At 43.7% G+C, this 19,145-nt stretch overlaps 1 protein-coding gene across 2 annotated transcripts in view; it reads right to left on the bottom strand.

Moving 5' to 3' along the window:
- Positions 1-10,287, bottom strand: part of STK39 (serine/threonine kinase 39) — a 296,558-nt gene extending 286,271 nt beyond the window's left edge. Inside the window, exon 1 of one of the 2 annotated variants that reach the window (XM_073882923.1) lies at positions 9,861-10,287. In XM_073882923.1, coding sequence (XP_073739024.1) covers positions 9,861-10,059 — 199 coding nt within the window. In that variant the 5' untranslated portion in view covers positions 10,060-10,287. The remainder of the gene's footprint in view (positions 1-9,860) is intronic. The other variant, XM_025853633.2, reaches the window with a different exon arrangement.
- Positions 10,288-19,145: the final 8,858 nt, after the last annotated feature.

The raw sequence follows: 19,145 nt of genomic DNA, 5'->3' as shown, positions 1-19,145 counted from the left end.
TTGCTGCTCCTCAGCCTTTTACTTTCCAACACGCCCATGCACGCCCCCAACTCCACCTCACTGATAAGGTTATAACCCAGTCTATTTTAACAGAGCAGGCAAAGGATGATGATAGAAATGAAATGACTTTATGTTCATACACCACCACGCTTACATGTTAAATAAAACACACCCTGATGAAGAAATATACATAAAGATCATTTTAACACCTCTAAAGAAATAAGTAAGATTTTTACTGTGATAGTTACATGGTAAATACGATCCCAGACGGATACTCTGTTAAAATGGTAGTTATAAAATTCATTGACTCAGTAATATTTCTAACTTCTTCCTTTTCACTAATGAGGAACCAATGTGATGTATGTAGAAAAAAAAAAAACTAAACTAGGCAGGAATCACAAGCCTGAGATTCTAAGAACTTTGGGACCAAAAGCTTAAAATAATAAATAAAGTTGAAGAACTTAAGCCACTAGAGTCTTGATCTATAAAACAAAGGAGCAGGAATGGATTTTCTCTTCAGTCTGTTCCAAAATTAAATTTCCTGATTCTGCATTCTTAATGCCATTCCTCTCTTAGGAATTGACTTATAAAACCCAACAATGACCTATCATTCCTTCCCCAGAGCACTCTTTCTCCCTGCTTTCTTGAGTCACCCCATAATTAAGCAAAGGGGATGGTGACATTGCCAATTATGAAGGAAGGAAGGAAGGAAGGAAGGACGGACCAGATAATTCTAATTAAAATGTAAGTAATACAAGATAGGCCAATAGGCACCAATCCAGAAAATATCAACCCCCAAACTAAACAGGGCAAGCAAAAAAGCAATTGGAATGCGCCCGTTATAAACCCTGGTCAAAACTGATGCTACCAGTACAAAACAAGAGCACGGGTTCTTATAAGACCTCAACCATCAATAGAATGATTATGAGAAGTCTCAGAACTGTCACAGGTCACTGGCTTCCAAAATACTCCCCAAATGAAGGTGCCTGGCTGGCTCAATTGGTAGAGCACGTGACTCTTGATCTCAGGGTCCTAAGTTTAAGCCCCATGTTGGGGGTAGAGTTTACTTTAAAAAAAAAATTAATAAAATTAAATTTAAAAATATATTCCCCAAATGAAGATCTATCATTCATATGGCAGAAAGTCATCAATCTTCACTTACCACATTAGTTCTTCCAGCAAATAGCTCTAACAGTGACCTAAACCCCAAAAACGTCACCAAAACCTATACTTTCACCTAAGGGAAGAACTGAATGAGCACCCCACTACTTGGCCTCTGAGAATTATACTAAATGTCACTTACCGAAAGAAGTTTGAAAACAAAAATCTATCTTAAAATGATATTTTCCTATATATTTACATATACAATCAGTTTTAAAAGTCAATTCGTCTAATTCCTCAATGTCCAAGAAGTTTCTTAAAACTAAACCAGAGCTTATTCTCAGACAACTGGCAGGTGGAAAGAAACATGAACTATATCAGCATTTACTCACATCAGATTCCAAAGTGTGTACCTAAATCAATTCTAGAACTAAAGCACTGCCAACTCATTCTCATAAGAGCTGCTATTTCTCCCCTGCTCCCCAGTTAAGCCAAGCCTAAAATGCCTTTTTAATTAACATATTGAATTCTTCTCTCGAATCAAAAACTTGACCAATGAATGGCAGATTTGCAAAAAGAAACAATCGAAACACTTGAATCACTTCAACCATCTTGGAGTTGTTTGGTATAATTTAAAAAACCCATCCTGGAGAAAAATGCAAAACCTCATAGGATTACAAGAATTCTATTTAAGCAGGAAAAAAAATTTCTTCCCAATGAATACACCATAGGAGGAATTATAACACCTATTAGATTGATTTTGAATTAAAAAGAAGAATGGTCTATGGTCTTAGCCATACCCTATACTATCCACACCAATCCTATTACCTTTGGTCTCTTATTATTTCTAAAAATACAATCCCTGCCATCATAACAACCTTTGAAAGCCACCTGTCCTGATATTCTGTTCCTGTGTTTCACTTATATCCTTGATCTTTTCCCAACAGTCCTGATTTCTACACAGCAAGAGGCCCCACAGAACTTCAAGGTTGGGTTATATATAAATACATAAACAGGAAGAGAGAGGTCATGGGTGTACCAAAGAAAGGAAAGCTCTAGAGAAGAAGAGACCAGTACCAGGACCTCCCTGTCCTGCTCTACAGCGCCTAAGTAAAAGGATGCCGCAACTGTGATAGAGAGCTCTGGGTCCTTCATCCGGAGAGACCACCTTGCAGTCCAATGACCTCAGGCAAGTCGAGCCTCTGCACGCTGCCTCCCTGCACAGTACAGGCAAGTACAAGCGCTCAAGTGCTTACTCTTCATCTGGGAGGATTAATGAGCTAATTTCTACAGAGCCCTTTAAGCTGACTGGCCCAAACGCAACTAAATAAGCATCATCATCCACCACGGGCAAGATCGACTCTTCAGGATCCAGGGAGGCAAATTTTTAGAAGTCAGGCAATGTTCTCCTTAAACAAGAAGGGAAAGAGTGTCTATCCCCAGAGTTCAGACTTTAATCCAGAAAACATTTATCAAATACTTAATATGAGGTGTGGGGTGTAGAGGCCAGAGACATGGTCCTCAAGAGGGAGTTAACATCTAATGCCAGGATGGGCAAGGAAGCAAACAATTTGCACACAGTATGAGGACCGCCAGGGGGTGAAATACGCAACATAGCAAGGCACAAAGGGAAAGGAGGCTCAGGGGCAGAGACTGTTGGCTGTGAAGAAATCATTTATTCCAGGTCTTAACAGGGAGGCCAGACCTGGGTGTGTTCAATTTATGAATGTGCACCAAGCTGTACATTTGTACATTTATGAATTGGACGCTTTTCCACATGCATGTTATACTTCAATGAAGGTAAAACTTAAAAGGAGAGACAGTGTTCTCTGTTAGATAAATGGAGACTGTAGGGAAGGGTGTAGAATGGTGTTCCAAGCAGAGTGAAAACTTGCCTTGCAAGGGTAGAATAACATGAATGAATCATTTCAGCAACTGCAAAAGGTTCCCACGGGCTGGGAGTTAGAGAATGGAAATGACAAGGAAGGTCTGTCTGGAAAGGGAGGCAAGAGACAATTCCCAAAAAGGCCTTCAACACCATGCTTAGAGTTAACCTTAAGAATGATACAAAAGCCACGAAAAGTGTGTAAGCCTGGGGTAACTGATAAAAATGTTGGTATAGCTCTTTCATTTTGCTAACAGTGCATACTGTAGCTGGAAGCAAGAATGGAGACGAGGAAGGAACCTACCTAGGAACTTATTACAATAACCCAAATAAGAACTGATCAGGGACTGGACTAAACCGGTGGTGGCCAAGAGGAGGAGTTAAAGACAGAGCAAAGAAGATGACAAGGATGCAGAATATCGAGGACTGATGACCAGTTCTATGTGGGAGATGGAAGGACACAGGAAAGTGTGGGATGTTTGCTTCGCGCTCGAGGGTCTATTTATTTTTAAAGATTTTATTTATTTATTTGACAGAGAGAGAGACAGTGCGAGAGGGAACACAAGCAGGGGGAGTGGGAGAGGGAGAAGCGGGCTTCCCGCGGAGCAGGGAGCCCAATGCGGGGCTCGATCCCAGGACCCTGGGATCATGACCTGAGCTGAAAGCAGACGCTTAACGACGGAGCCACCCAGGCGCCCCTCCTGCTCGAGGGTCTTAAGGAGGATGCTGACGAAGCAAAGGTGGAGAGACAGTGAGTTTAATCGTGAGTACGAAGTTCTGTGGAACACCTACACAAAGACCTAGAAAGGGCAGCAGACGCGCTGGTCCAAAGAGGGAGCACGTCCACCTTTCAGGGGATGGGTGAAGCCGCAGGCATATGTTGAAGGGGATCCTGGAGCAGGGGCCGGCGGGAGAGGAGAAGGACAGAGGGCAGATGGTGCCAAATCCGGCAGAGGGGAAGAGAGAGGACTGCAGTGTCCCGGGGCTGTGGCCGCCACGCAAGGGTCCCATTGATTGTGGAGATGGCCACTCTGGTTTCTTAGCGATAGGGCGCGAGCCAGATGGCAGCCGGCTGAGACGTGAATGAGAGGTCCTTTCAAGCGGCTTAGCTGCCGAAGGAAGGAAGGAAGGAGAGAAGGTAGTGGCTAGAGGAGGAAGGAGTAGTGAGTGTGTTCTTTTGTTCTCTTTTGTTGTTAAAGATAAGAAAGACCTGAGAGTATTTTTAAGTGGAGGGAAAAGCAGAGAGGGAAGGAAGGAGATAGGGGAGCAGCAGTGATGACTTTATCCTAAAACAAATGCTCCTGTCCTCTCACGCTCTGGGACCCGGTGATGTTTCTTTTAGTCAGCAGCATTTCCTGCCAGCATGGCAGCCTCCACAGGGCGAACTCAGAGGTGGAAGAAAAGTGCAGTCTTAGCAGGTCCTTCTCAGAGCCCTGTCATAATGGGTCGTTCCTCCCAGCAACCTTCCCGCAGGATGCTCTCACCACTTGTCAGAGGGCCATTTGGCACCTAAACCCCTGAGCTCTCCAAATGGCCAGGAGCTCCACAGGTCTCTCCACTTCCTCCTGCAGAGGAGGGAAGATGCAAGGCTGGGGGGTGGGGGGAGCGAAGCTGCCAGCTACCTTCTAGCCAGCACACCCCAGAAGGACAGGAGCAGGCAAACCCTCCCAGCCGCTCCCTCCCTGCTAGAAACTGAGCAGAGAAACCCTTCAAGCCACTCCAACACCTTGCCAGAGACAGGGCTGTGGTCTCTCCTGATACCTTGTATCTGATTAGCCAACGTCGCTTTTAGTAGTCATGGCTAAGCGTGCCCTGTGCCCGGCACCCTTCTAAGGGCTTTACACTCTCTCAATCCTCACAATTTTATCTTGATCATCTCCATGTTAGCGATGAGGAAACTGAGGGCAGACACAGCTAAGTAATTTGCTCAAGGTCACAAGGCCAGGGACTGCTATGGTCAAGATATGAAACAGACCTGGCCATCTGACTCCCGAGCCTGCAATGTTGTAATTCATTCTCAGACATCATCAAAAATGCAGTGCATGACAGACTGTCACAGACAGGGAGGAACTCATAATGTTACTGCCCACAAATCAAAAGCATAAATAAAATATTTTAATGATACTACCAAAAGTCTCTTTGCACCTAGAGACATTTTCCCACGTGGCACTTTGAACAGCACCTTTAAAAGAGCATTTCTGTGCTCTAAAACGAATTATTATCCTTGTTGAGATCTGTAGATATAGTAAAAAAAAAAAAAAAAAAAACCCACACTGAACTGTACACTATATAGGGATGAATTGTATGGTAGGTGAAGTATACCTCGTTAAAGCTGTTACTTAAATAGGAGATTATGATAAAGAAAGGCATACTGATAAGTTTGATAAAGACAAAAATTTCATGAAAGACACAAATGACCGAAATTCAGAGAAGACGATGACAAAATCCAAATAGTAAATACAAACTTGAGGTGTGGATGGCTTCACAGTGAATTCTATAAAATAAATAAAAGAGCATTTCTGTTATAAGTGTAACTAATATCAATTATGATTGAAACGCTTAAAAACAGTTAAAATGGTAAATCTTATGTGATGTATATGTGTGTATTTTACAATAATAAAAAAGTACAAAGAGATTATTTCTATATACATTTTTCTCTTTACCAAAAAAAAAAAGTGAAATGATATGAAAGCTGAGGCCCTCTTAAGCCATATATCTGAAGCCTCTTTTACTTAAAAAAAAAAAAAGGCCAAACTAGCAAACCAACAGCAGTAGCAAAGCAGCCCATTTAAAGGTCTGGGAGATACACACTCAGGGCCTTGGCCCTCTGAGATCCTACAAAAACGACTGTGAGCCAGTGCAGCTCCCAGGGTCCTCAAGATCCCTCTAGAACATCCATAAAACCAGTTCTAATCTCTAAACCACAGAACTCTGCACAAACTCAGAGCACAGAGTGAAACGAGAGTGCTCTGGGCTGCTTTCAGGTCTCATTTTAGGAAAAACACTGTTGCTCCTTGAAAACCTGGCCATATGCCCTATTACCTGGGCTTGGGGAAAATGCATCTGAATGGTTAAAAAAAAAAAAATTCACAGGAGAGAAACAAAGTGCCCAGAGTAGCCCTTGGTCAAACTATGGCTAGGATTCCAGGAACCGAATTCTTGCGTTGGCAAGGACCAAAAATTAAATGTATTACTTTTTATAAAAGATTTTATTTTTAAGTAATCTCTAAACCCAACGTGGGGCTTGAACTCACAACCCCAAGATCAAGAGTCACATGCTCCACCGGCCGAGCTAGCCAGGCGCCCCTAAATGGTATTACTTTTAGATCATTCTAAATGACCACTCAGGACAAAATGAATCAACACGGAGAAATCAAGTACAAAACTAAAGAAAGGCTTATCCTGCAAAAAAAACCTAAGAAAAGCAAACATCCTCGGAGGCACAAGTCTATTTAGGGCTTCTGTGAGGAAAACCAGCCAAGATCACAGCCCCCCTACCACAACGATCGGACTCAAGTACAGAAACTGGTATGGCGGTGACTACGGCCCTTTGACAGAAAAGTTCCTTGAGGTGGTTCAGTTCTACTACAGATACCAAAGCCAGCATTTACATGACTCGCTATTCATTCTGCTCCACAAAAAAGGTAACACTGTTAATATCACCAACAAATAAACTAATTTTCCAATTGGCCTATCTTTGGGTACCCCGGGTACTTCTAAAAAAGGAATTGGAGGGTGGGATGGAGGGGAGAGGTGAGGGACAAAGCTTCGCGAGGCTGAAGAGCATAAAGAGGAAAGACGACCTCCCAAGAGCGGCTACTTGCTTAGGAGACAGTAATATCTCAAGTCCACGAAGATAAGAATATCGAGGCTAAAAGGAGTTTAATAATTTCCCAACACTTTCAACCCCTCTCTAAGTATAAAGCTCCCTCCGATCGACTTGACATCATTTCCAGGTCATGCATAAACTTCTGAACTAGATTACCCCTAAGAGCATTACAAATTCTCCATCGATCTTTTACAACACAAGAACAGCAATACAACAGAGGGGAAACCTTTATTTTTAGACTTGCAAAATCCCGTGTTTACTTTTCTAAAACAGAAGTCAAACAACTGAACCTGCTTTGTTTGAATTTTAGTAAACCGATTCTCTCGTAATCCTGAGGCCCCAATCTCTGCCCAGGAGGAAATGAAGAAAAAGTGCTCTGTGCCACGCTGGAAAGTTAAAACACGGCGCCTCCCTTCGTCTTCTGCTCAGGCACATCCGAGCCTCCTGCTGGTCGCAGTTCACACTGCCGGAGCCCCATCATATGACACCTGCCGAATGGAAGGGGGAGGCAGAGGCTCTCCACCCGCATTCGTGTCGAAACTAGTTTGGTGTCTGAACTACTAACTTCTGCGTGTAATGTTTAAGCGAAAGTGGTTCACCATAAGTTCACGTGTAATCACTCAACTAGCATTAAACACGGAATGGAAATGGGCTTGTAATTCCCTGTAAACATTAAGCCCTGGCAAAACCCTATTCCAGCAATCTGATTTGTCAATAACATGGCCTCAGCAAAGACCATCGTTTAGTTGGAAAAATATGAGATAAATTTAAAATGTAGAAAAGCCCTTCCCACAGTGTGAATGTGCAAAACTCGGGGTAGGAGTAATAAGCAGGTGTTTCTGTTCTCAAATTCCTTAGGTAAACTGACCAACCATAATTAGCAATGCCGTTACTGCAAGCAGAAAGAAGCCGTGCAATTAATCACAACACTTAAAAGATTTTTATTCATTAGCTCACAAAACTAGTCAACTCAAAATACTATGCTTTCAAAAGGCAAAGCTTGCATCATAACCCTGATAATTGACAAAATAAGCACATAAATTGATTATAACTAAATTCTGGTGTTCCCGTGATGCCCGGCCCCCTCCACCTTTGTGCTCTCCCAGAACTCACTCTTCACGTCTTATAGAATCGTTTACATAAAGTTGCGGAGTCCTTGAGGGCAGGAACCATTTTTATTAACTTGTATACTACTAACATCTAGCACAATGCTTGGGACATAGGAGGGCCTTAGATTTTGTGCCACAAATAAAAAATAGGGGATCACATGCTATGAAGTATGTAAAAAGAGGTGCAGAGGAAGCCAATGTACTTTGCCTCAGGGAAAGCAAAAGGCTTCTCAAGGAAAACTCCCTCTGGCCTTGGAAGCTGAGAGATTCCCTACAAACATGGGCACTTGGATGAGAGAAGAAAGAGCCTGTGCCCAGACAACGGGGAATGGGAGACCAGATATGTCATAGGACAGCAGAATATTCAGGGTACAATCAACACAAGCAGACTCTGGGAAGGGGCAAAACCAAAAAATTGAAGGGGTTTATATGCCAGGTTAAAGCAGTTTTCACTGGATAGGCTTTGAGAAGCCCGTAAAGTGATTTAATCCAGGCAGTGACACAAAGACACATCCCTTGACAACCCCTGGCCCAAAGTTGTGGAAAGTCTGGGTTTTCAAAGAATTTTATAGAGAGACGTCTATTTTAGATTATTTGAAGTTTTTATATTCTGAGTGACTGTTCTGCCCATCATTTTCTCATATATATGAAATATATGTGTATTTCAGCCTATGCTGTTTCACACAGAAGCAGGGGATACTCATTTAAACGCCTAATGAAATTCTCCTGTTTCAATTTTTTAAAGTGGGGTCTGGAGAATTTTTTTTAAAGAAAAGCAAAAAAATATATATATACATTTAACATAAATATCCTTAATTCCTTTTTCAACACCGTACTTAAAAAGCTGCACCCCATCGCAGCCCCAGTTAGGTTAGAAGTGGAGGGTCCACTTTGCCTGGAGGCTTCCCTAACTAGGTCTAACAAGACTCTGAAAAAGGATGACCCAATAGGAAAGGTTCTAAGTAAAGGGTCAACACAAATCTCTGGGCCTTTCACGTGCTTGGCCCAAGGAAAAGTAATGCCGGCTTCTTGCCGTTGACTTCGCCAGGTTTTTAAAAAATGTAAGATAAGGTGATATTTGTGAGCCGACTAGATGGCATTGAACAGCAGGAAGCAGATCACGGAAAGCCTCGGGTTTCACTCTTGCAGCTCGGCCCTGAACCAGAGGAAAGCACCGGCCCGGTGCAGGGGAGGAGGCCAGGGCGCCTGCTTTTCCCCGGGCGGCCGGGCTGGGCGGCAGGCGGCGCGCCAGGGCACCGAGAGGCGGGTACCGGGGCGCGCCGGGCTGCAAGACGGGCGTGGAGCAGCGGCTGTCAGGGAGGGAGACCAGCATCCTCCCCGGCCTCGGGAAAGAACCCGGCCTCCGCGATTCCTACGTGGCCCCGTTACCCACCGCAAGAGGCTGCTCCCGGGAGGCGGAGGCGCGGAGCTTGAAGAGCAGAGGCCCGGCTGCGCCCCGAGTCCCCCAGGACGCGGCCCCCCCCCCCCGGCGCAGCGCGGGGGCGCTGGAAGCCCAGGGCGGCGCCCCCGCAACCCCACCCCACTCCACTCCACCCGCAGCTGCCTGCCCGCGTGGCCACTCGCCACGGGCTGCGGCCCCACCGCGCCGGTGGAGGGTGATGCGGCGGCGTTGCCAGGTCCCCGGCTCCGCCGCCCCGGCGATCCGGGAGATAAAAGTTTGCAGCATGCGGCTCGTCTGCAGTGCGGGTCACCTCCGCCGCGCCGCCTCCGGCACCCCCAGCCCACAAAAAACAAAAAAAAAAAAAAAAAAAAAAAAAACTGTTGAAGCCGGTAGGCCCCGAAGCCGGCCGCTCTGCCTCCCGGGCGTGCATGCAGGCGAGCCCGGCATCTCGCGCCCCCTCCCGCCCCCGGCCGCGCCTCCCTCCCGGCCTCGGAGCTCGGCCTGGGCCGGCCCCGCCGTGCCCGCCGCACTGACCGATAACCTCCTGCAGTTCGTACGCGTCCCTGCAGATGGGCCAGCCGACGGCCTGCGCCGCCGGGGCCGGGGCCGGGGCCGCGGGCGCTGCCGGGGCCGCCGCTGCTGTCGCGGCCGCGGGCGCCGCCGCCGCCGCTGTCACCGGGGCTGTCTGCTGGGACTGCTGGACGTGCACGGGCGAGCCGCTTGGCTCCGCCATGATGCTGCCGGAGGAGAGCGGGAGGACGAGCCGGTCGGCGAACGACCTTCCACTTGAAACTTCCCTTCCCTCACCACCGACACCTCTCGGCCGGCGCACGCCCTCCCCGCCGCGCCACCGCCGCCGCCGCCGCCGCCGGAGCCAGCCACGAGGGGAGGGAGCGAGGGAGGCCGAGCCGGGCGGAGGGAGGAGGCAGGGCCGGCAGAGGCGGGGTGGGGAGGAGGCGGCGGCCGCCGCGCTCGTCGCGCGCCCCGAACCTCGCGCGCGCAGTTCTCTGCCTCCGCGAGGGGAACCGCCGCCCCGCCGCCCCCTCCCGTTCTGCTCGAGGCCGGGGAAGTTTCCACGCAAGGGGAGCAAGGCGGGTTTGTGTTTGCTTTGAGGGCCCGCGTCCCAGACTGTCAAGCTCTCCAGAAGATGCCCCCTGGGGACCCCGAGGGCGGGGTCGTTGAACCGCCGCCAGGTTCTCAGATTCAGAAGTCGCCCCAGCTAAGGAGAACCTGAAGTTCATTTACAAGTTAGCGAGAGAGACACCTACACGCGGGCCGTTTGTAGGACGCCAGTTAAAAAATAACCCAAGTTGTGACTTTCCTGCACATTACCTGCCAATATCCCTTTCCCACCTTGTCTAATCTAATCTCAGCCCTTCTATTCCCCCCCTCCCCCCGCCGAGTGAAACATGATTCCTTAGGTCCCTGGCTGTTCACAGACTTTTCTTCATTTGTTCCCAGCTGCCTGGATCCCAGGGAAGTGATACAAGAGCCTATGAAGTTAGTATTTTAAAAATGTAAGGGGTTTGGACACTTTATTTCAAATTGTGTTCTTAATAACATGCCACATTAACTCCTTACGACAAAAGATAGGCATTTCTTTTGCAGAGCATACTGCCTCATAAACTGCTGAAAACTTTTGATTAATTGCTGGCTTTTTTTTTTAACACTCCCCAAATTACCTCATCTTTAAAATTGCTAAGGTATAACCATAGGTCTTCCTAATTATATGTGTCATATTTCACGCTGAATGTTCCCTGTGTTCCCTCGGTAGTCATGACCAAGATTACACCATTCTTGTCTTAAGCAGAAATGGTGCAGTGAACCAATGGTCCTATTGGTCATTTTGCCAAAATTATCTTGTGTAGTTTTCATAACAACAACTACTGAATAAATGCATTAGAATAATGAGCATTATTTTAAAAAACTCTAAGAAAGATGTGATACTTAGTCTTCTGCGTTTATACACAAAAATCTCAAGTTTTTTTGAAGACAGGAAACTGAGAAATTCATTAGGAGAAATGTTATATGTCTAATCAAACAGTGATGTAAACTAAAATGAGTGTGCTTAATCTCTTACAGCATTATGGAACAGATGGGGTAAAGCAACTATGGTGCTCTGGTCTATAAGCAGAAATGTATGCTGAACTAAGAAAGTGTACATCTTTTATGCATGGGTGTTCAAAAACTGTGTATTGATTGTAATGTCTGTCAAGAAACAGACAACTTCATGAACAAATAAATTCTAGGCCTCTGATGTTTTCAGTGGGGAGTAACAGGGAATAGGGGACCTCTCCATTTCAAGGGCTGTTCCCCACCCCAAAGAACTTTTAAGGACTGTTTTTAAGGGAAAAGAAAAATGATTATATTGAATATGACCTCCATTTTGTCATATGAATTTATATTTTGAATTTCAAATCATGAAGTGAGACCGCAAAGGCCAGGAAAGTTCTTGGAACTTAATCGGAAAACATGATGCTGTCAGGACCAATAGCACAGATTTGAATCAAACACAGATCACTTCGTTTCCTACAAAGAACAACTGTTCCATAGTCACATACCAGATATCTGTACCCGGCCCACCACTTTCCAAATGGCTACCAGAAAGAGGACTTGCAAAAGCTGATGACTCAGTGTAGACCCATCACTACTACCAGTAAGTGGGTTTAAAGAAGAATGTTTACTATCAGTGGCCTTTAGAATCATTTTTATATCTAAATAACAGAACATTAATTATTTTTTAAATTATAAAAGCATTCATTAGAATTTTAAGTTAATGTTTTCATAAGCAATTGAGTGAAGTGGTACTTAAAACTTAGAAATAAGTGTATTTAAAAAGTATTCAACTGATAGGCAATTTTCTCTGAAAGCCCATTACTAAACTTAAACTGAAAGATGGCAAGGGAGAAAGCCTTTAAAATATAAACAAGCTTTACTTCAATACATAAAGAATACATTCAGTCAGAGACTTTAAAACAGAGAAAAAATAAGAGTCTAAATTTTGTTAAGCTTTTACAACTGCCTCATTATAGGTCAGGGTTTCTTGAGTTCAGCACTTCTGATAATTTGTGCCAGATAATTCTCTGTTCTCCTGACCGCTACTCATTAGATGCAGTAGTACCCCCACTCTCAGTCATGACTACCAAAAATATCTCCAGACATTGCCTCTGAAGAGCAAACTGCTGCCTTAGATAAACTATTTATACAAAATTGTCATCTTATAAACAGCATCGCAGTGGTTCTTTGCTTTACAAAGAGCATCTATAGTATTCAGTTAGTTATTCGTAAATCCTGAAGGGGATCAGAATCTGCGACCCCAAAATATGCCACTTTGGCATAAGAGCTATTCTGAGCTGAAGGCAATTAAGAAACAACAGACACAGGAAGAGCTCTCTGCTCCCCCATATCTGCCTACAAACAGGGCATAAATTTCCCGCTTGTAAATGGAATTTCCATTCATAAAGGAAATTTCCATTTGTAAAGGTGCCCCCTCTTCCATAACAGAAAGAGAAGAATGACTCTTCTTGGGAAATGGCACTGAAATGAGTCTGCATGAACAATCTGTATCTATCCTTAGTTTACCTTACACGCTTCCCAGCCCCCATCCCATAATTTACCCCTGCTAGGAGCCAAACCTCTTTTTTCTTTGTCTAACCACTTCTCCACAATTTATCACCCTTTGTTAAAATGGTATATAAGCCCACCTCTTTGTTTATTCATCACTGAGTACTCGTACATATATGGTCCTTGCACATTCGCAAACTGTTTTTTCCTTTGCTAATCTGTCTTTTGTCAGTTTCAATTCTCAGGCCTCCAGTCACTAAATTTAAGAAGTTAGAGGAAGGTTTTTTTCCTCCTCTACAATCCTTTGAAAATCTAAGAGGTGTGTAGTGTAGTAGCCAAGGTTTTGAAGAAAGTGCCAGAATCAAATCTTGCCCCCACCATTTTTTATCTCTGACTTTGGACTTATTAAACTATGTCTCAATTTCCTCATTCACACCATTAGCATCCTAATAACTTCCTTGTGGGTTGTTACAACATAATTTGTATGTAAGCAGCTCCACTTAATGGCTGACACATAGTACATGCTCAGTAAAAGGAAAACCCTCATCAATGTCATCATCATCATTATCCTTATCTGCCAAGATTTATAACATAATATATAGGAGAAAGAGACATAATAATGGCAATCATGAACTGTACAGAATATAAGCTCCCTGAGGGCAAGAATGTTTGTTCCTTTGGTTCACTGCTGTTTCCCAGTGCCTGGAATAACGCCTAGCATGGAATATACTCAGTAAATATTTGTTGAAGGAATAAAATAACACCTTTTAAATGTATAAAAACATGCTTTTAAACATCAGAATGAGTCAGCTATGTCGAGGGTGGATTACATGGGAGGAAACCGGAGGCGGAGAGACCTACTTGAAAGCCACTGTTATAGTCAAGTTAGAGAAATGTGCATGTGAATAAAGCTCATGATATTGAAGATAATGATGAGGGGGTAGATTTAAGAATTATTTAAGGAGCAGAGAAACAGAACTTGATGACAGATGAGAGTCCTTTAAAAATCAAATTGCCCCAATGCATTAAAAAAAAGTAGATGTACACAAGTACAATTTATAAAATGTTTTAGAAATACGTCTAGTGAAGGAATGGGAGGCTCCTGACTGACAGACGGTCTTTCTCCCATGGCTAACCTGTAATCTGCTGCAAAGTCACTGCCATTGCATGGTGGGAAAAGGCCAGATGTTCTTGGGTGGGAAGAAAAGCTATCACCACATCTTCCATCTCCAACTCTTTCATACTTATGCTTTTAGTAACTGTATTTGAGGGCAAATTGTGGAAGAGCTGGATTTTAATTCAAGCGATTGCTTCTAAAGACAAGGATCCACCGTTTTTGAGTTAGGGTGATGGCAAGGCATAGTAAAAAAAGGGATCGGTTTAAATCAGTAATGGCTGGATTGAAATACTTGCTCTGCACTTACTAGCTGGCAGCTTAAACTCTCTCAGCCTGTTTTCTTAAAGCGAGGACAATCACCCCAGGATGACTGGGTGGCTGGGAGGATGAAATGAGCTGGTATGCGCAACACACCTGACCCACCGCACACACAAGTGGCTGCAAAATTCTGGACTGGGAGAGATCCAGGGTGGGGGGTAGTCTCAGGGGAAGGTAGGTATTATAGGTTGAATTGTGTCCCCTAGAAAGATATGTTGAAGTCCTAAACCCCAATACTTGTGAATATGACCTTATTTGTAAATAGGGTCTTGGCAAACGTAAGCTTAGGTTGGGCCCTATTCCAGTGACTGGTACCCTTCTAAGAAGAGGAAATTTGGACCCAGAGACACAGACACACACAGGGAGAATGCCATGTGATCAGGGAGGCAGAGACTGGAGTGATAGGTCTATAAATCAAGGAATGCCAAAGATTGCCGACAGCAACCAGAAGCTAAGAGAGGGGCATGGAACAGATTCTCCCCTAGAACTTCTAGTAGGAACCAACCTTGATTTTGGACTCCTAGACTTCAGACTGTGAGCGAATACATTTCTGTTATTTTAAGCCACTTGGTGTGTGGTACTTTGTTACAGCAGCCCTGGGGAACTAATATAGCAGGATTACAGGATTTGTTCTTTAGCCAACTGCATGCTATTTGGGCTGACTTTAGCAAAGAGCACTAATGGAAATTAGCCACTCCTTTGGAGCCACCACACTACCAAAAACCTGGACTATACAACTTGCTTTTAATGTAATTTTCAAAACAACCTGCAGAGTAAATATCTAAATGAATTCTTGGCAGAGATGTCAAATGTCCATCTGAAAAACGTGTTCAAGAATATATGAACCTGGGCACCTGGGCTCAGTCATTAAGCGTCTGCCTTCAGCTCAGGTCATGATTCCGGGGTCCTGGGATCGAGCCCCGCATCAGGCTCCCTGCTCAGCGGGAAGCCTGCTTCTCCCTCTCCTGCTCCCCCTGCTTGTGTTCCCTCTCTCTCCATCTCTCTGTCAAATAAATAAAATCTTAAATATATATATATATATGTATATATATATGAATCCTTCCAACTTTGAAGACCTTTCCCACTTAGCATACTGATAGAGATGTCATGTGTTTTCCACTGGCACAGCTGATGCTATCTATCATCTGAAGTCCAGAACGGGTGTGATTCTATTTTATTAGGTTTAACACAATTTAGTGTTAAGGTGTCATTAGGGCTTATTTCCCAGGCATAAATGGAAAAAGAGGCTTAAATCTATTTTAAGTTGAATTATGGCAAAGATACTGCTTCTTAAATTCATCATATGTGATTAAGGAATTAAACTTATATGAATTAGAACTCGCAGACATGTGTTTTCATTTATTTCCTGACCACCGCTTGAAATTGACTTTCTACTGCATTTTTGTATTACAGACAAAATTGCTCTGGTAACAGTTAATGCCTCTTCATTAATCTCAAAGGTTTCTGACCATGATAGAAAGGTTTCTAGTCCTGGGGTGCCTTAGTGGTTCAGTCGTTAAGCGTCTGCCTTCGGCTCAGGTCATGATCCCAGGGTCCTGGGATCGAGCCCCATATGGGGCTCCCTGCTTGGCGGGAAGCCTGCTTCTCCCTCTCATACTCCCCCTGCTTGTGTTCCCTCTCTTACTGTGTCTCTCTCTATCAAATAAATAAATAAAATCTTAAAAAAAAAAAAAAGGTTTCTGGTCCTGATAGAGAGTGGTCTTACTGGAAGCCCTAATCTCTGTACCAATAGGAGAAGACCTCCATATTTAGCAAGATTTGCCCTTTTCTAAAACATCCAAAGGCATTATGGTAAGTCTGTGCAACATACATATTTCTTTCACGATGTAATCTGTCTAAAACCTGATAGTCCTGTCCCAGGCAGAATGACATTAAAATGTAATTAAAAGCAATTTGATTCTTTAATGCTGACTCCATCCATTGAAGAATCTCAAATAGGAATTCCATTCATTACACAAAACAGCACTTTCTGAAAATATTTTGTTCATCCCTTTCACCTTTGGATTTTTCCAAATACCAAAGATATCTCAATGCCTTTCTCTTCTTATTAAAAAATCCTCTCACCAGAACTATCCACAAAACCCCGAACACTCTTCAATCTCTGCCTCTCTGGCCTCCCAGCTGAACTCAGATCTTTATCAGGAGTGGTATCTTGGGTTACATGCATTCTGAGACAAAGGAGGACCAGGGGCTGCCCTGGCTTGTACAGAGGGGTATGTAATAAAACACTTGTAATTTAACATATTAATAGTCTTTCATTCAGTAAATACATTTCTAGGGACTATAATTTGCATGGCACTTTGCCAAATGCTATAGGAAAATAAAAGACAAAACTACCTCCGCCCTTAAGAATTGTATAACCCATACAACTCTACTTTACCCAGTGTCCAATCTTCCAGGGCCCCAACCACCCCCTAAAGTGACTAAAACATGTGAACAGCTAGAGGTCACGGATGTCATAGGATGGGTCAGTTTGCCGATCAAAATGAGTAACTTCTTTTGTTATTGACTGGCAAAGTCTAAGCAGCAACAGCAACAACAAAGCGAAACCATCCCCTTCTGGTGCTGAAGTCAAGGAATCCTAAGAGAAATAGCAGGAAATGGCAAGAAAAATTAAAATGAATTTCAGACAAAAGAGAGGAGAGCACAGAAGGAGAGGTGGATGTTAGGGATGGGTAGAGATACTTTGAGAGACAGATGCCTTTGAAATCAAGCAGTTAGAAGAGGACAGCAGAAATGGCCTTGAAGAAAGAAAAGAATTAGGGTGGAAGGAAGTTCAGTGTCAGGGGCCAGACCCGCATCAGAGGAGACACAGTCCAGGTGCAAGCACATATGTCTACACAGTGTGAGCAGTGGACCATGTCACGCTGAACAGTGCTGGCCCAGCACGGCACGTTGTCCTGCCAGAAAGCTAGCCCAATGTTGCCAGATCCTCCGGTTGTTTCGAGAGAAGCCAGCAATTCTGATTTCATGTGAAATTTCTCAGTTTTTAAATATTGGCCCAATTTTATACAATGCTGCGCAGAATCAGATACCATATACATAATGTGTAAAAACGAGAAAACACTAAGAAGAGTCTTCAACTAAGTACCTACTAAGTGAAACATGGATCAGAATGATAAACTCCAAATTCAGGGTAGTCATTACGTGGAGAGGATAGGCAGGGGAAAGGCACACAAAGGGCGTCCATGGCATCTGTAATGTTTTATCGCTTTAATAAAAATCTGTAATAAATACAGCAAAATGATAAGATTTGTTAGACTGTTTGGCAGGTCCATGAGTTTTTATTACCTTTGTATCCCTACCGTGCTGTATGTTTGAAATATTTCACAATTATAAAACAATAATACTGGTTAGGCCAAACATTTTTAGCCCACGTCAGACCAGTGGAGCACCATTTTGCAGCCTTCGCATAGCATGTCTCAAACAAACAAACAAACAAACAAACAAACAAACAGAGAGCCATGCTCGGGTTAGTCCAGGGAGTAAAGCACAAGTGGTCCAGGTGTCTTTCAGTCTGGCTGGGCGTCAGAATCTCCTGTGCATCTCGTTAAAACTCTTCAGGCCTGGGTGTTGCCTATATTCTACTAAACCATAGCCTGCTGGTGGAAACTGGGCATCTAGATGATTCTACTGGGTAGTCCAACTTGCAAATAACTGTGAGGGCCCTGAGAACATCACTGTGATACAGGAAAGCCACAACAACTAGAAAAGCACCAGGGCCAGGGGACTCCTGTTCATGCACTCACTCTCTCAAATAAATAAAATCTTAAAAAAAAAAGAAGACGAAGTCTTTTTGAAATAAGAACTGTTGAAATAGTAACTATTTTTAAAAATATTTTCATTGAAATGTTTAGAATAAAATAATATTTAGTGCATTATTTTAAAGAAACAAACGATGAACCTATCATGTGTGAGCTTTGGGCATAGGAATGTGGAATGATGGAAAGATGGATGAGACATGTCCCTGCTCTCAAAACTTAATATCTAATGGGACAGACAGACATGTAAACGAATAATATATCCCTTGGGGACAGGGAGATTGGTCACATGTACAAGACTAGTTTTGCCTCAGAAACTCCAAAGCTAGACATTTAGGTTATTGGGCCACAGGGTCCTATTTTAACCATTCTCTGGTGGCCTGGGTTTGATGGAGCGACCCCTGAAGCTGGGGGAGAAGAGCAGAATGGAGAAGAAGAGCCATTCAAAAAAATTTTGACTTCAGATGGTATTAATGCATGAAGGGTTCAAAAATGAAAGTCTTGAAAGAATGCTCTTGTCATAAATGAATCAGATTTACCCACAAAAATTAAGGTTCTACCTTTATTTATTTTTTAAAAGATTTTTATTTATTTGAGAGAGAGAGAGCATGAGGGAGGGGAGGGGCAGAGGGAGATGGAGAAGCAGACTCCCTGCTGAGCAGGGAGCCTGACATTGGGGCTCAGTCCCAGGACCCCAAGATCATGACCTAAGCTGAAGGCAGACACTGAACGACTGAGCCACCCAGGCGGCCCTTTTACCTTGATTTCAAGAGAGGTTTTTTCTTTGATAGAAAGAAGACTTTAGTGTGACTTTGTTTCAGAACCCCACACATGAATCAATCACTGAGTGAATGAATGAAATTTTAAACCTCATTACAAAGATAACTTTGGATCATAATATATTGCTTTATGGTAATTTTCAGTAATGTCTATAATTCCTCTCACAATAATAATGATGATTACAGTTTATGGAGACATTGTATCAAGCATTTTAGTTACATTCTATCAACTGACCTTCACCTACAACTTGATGATGTA

The sequence above is a fragment of the Callorhinus ursinus genome, unplaced genomic scaffold, assembly GCF_003265705.2.
Source record: "Callorhinus ursinus isolate GAN/ISIS: 27379988/994484 unplaced genomic scaffold, GSC_fseal_2.0 scaffold2, whole genome shotgun sequence".
Classification (NCBI taxonomy): domain Eukaryota; kingdom Metazoa; phylum Chordata; class Mammalia; order Carnivora; family Otariidae; genus Callorhinus; species Callorhinus ursinus.
Note: the sequence above shows the minus strand (reverse complement) of the source record. Positions and strands in the feature narration are given on the sequence as shown.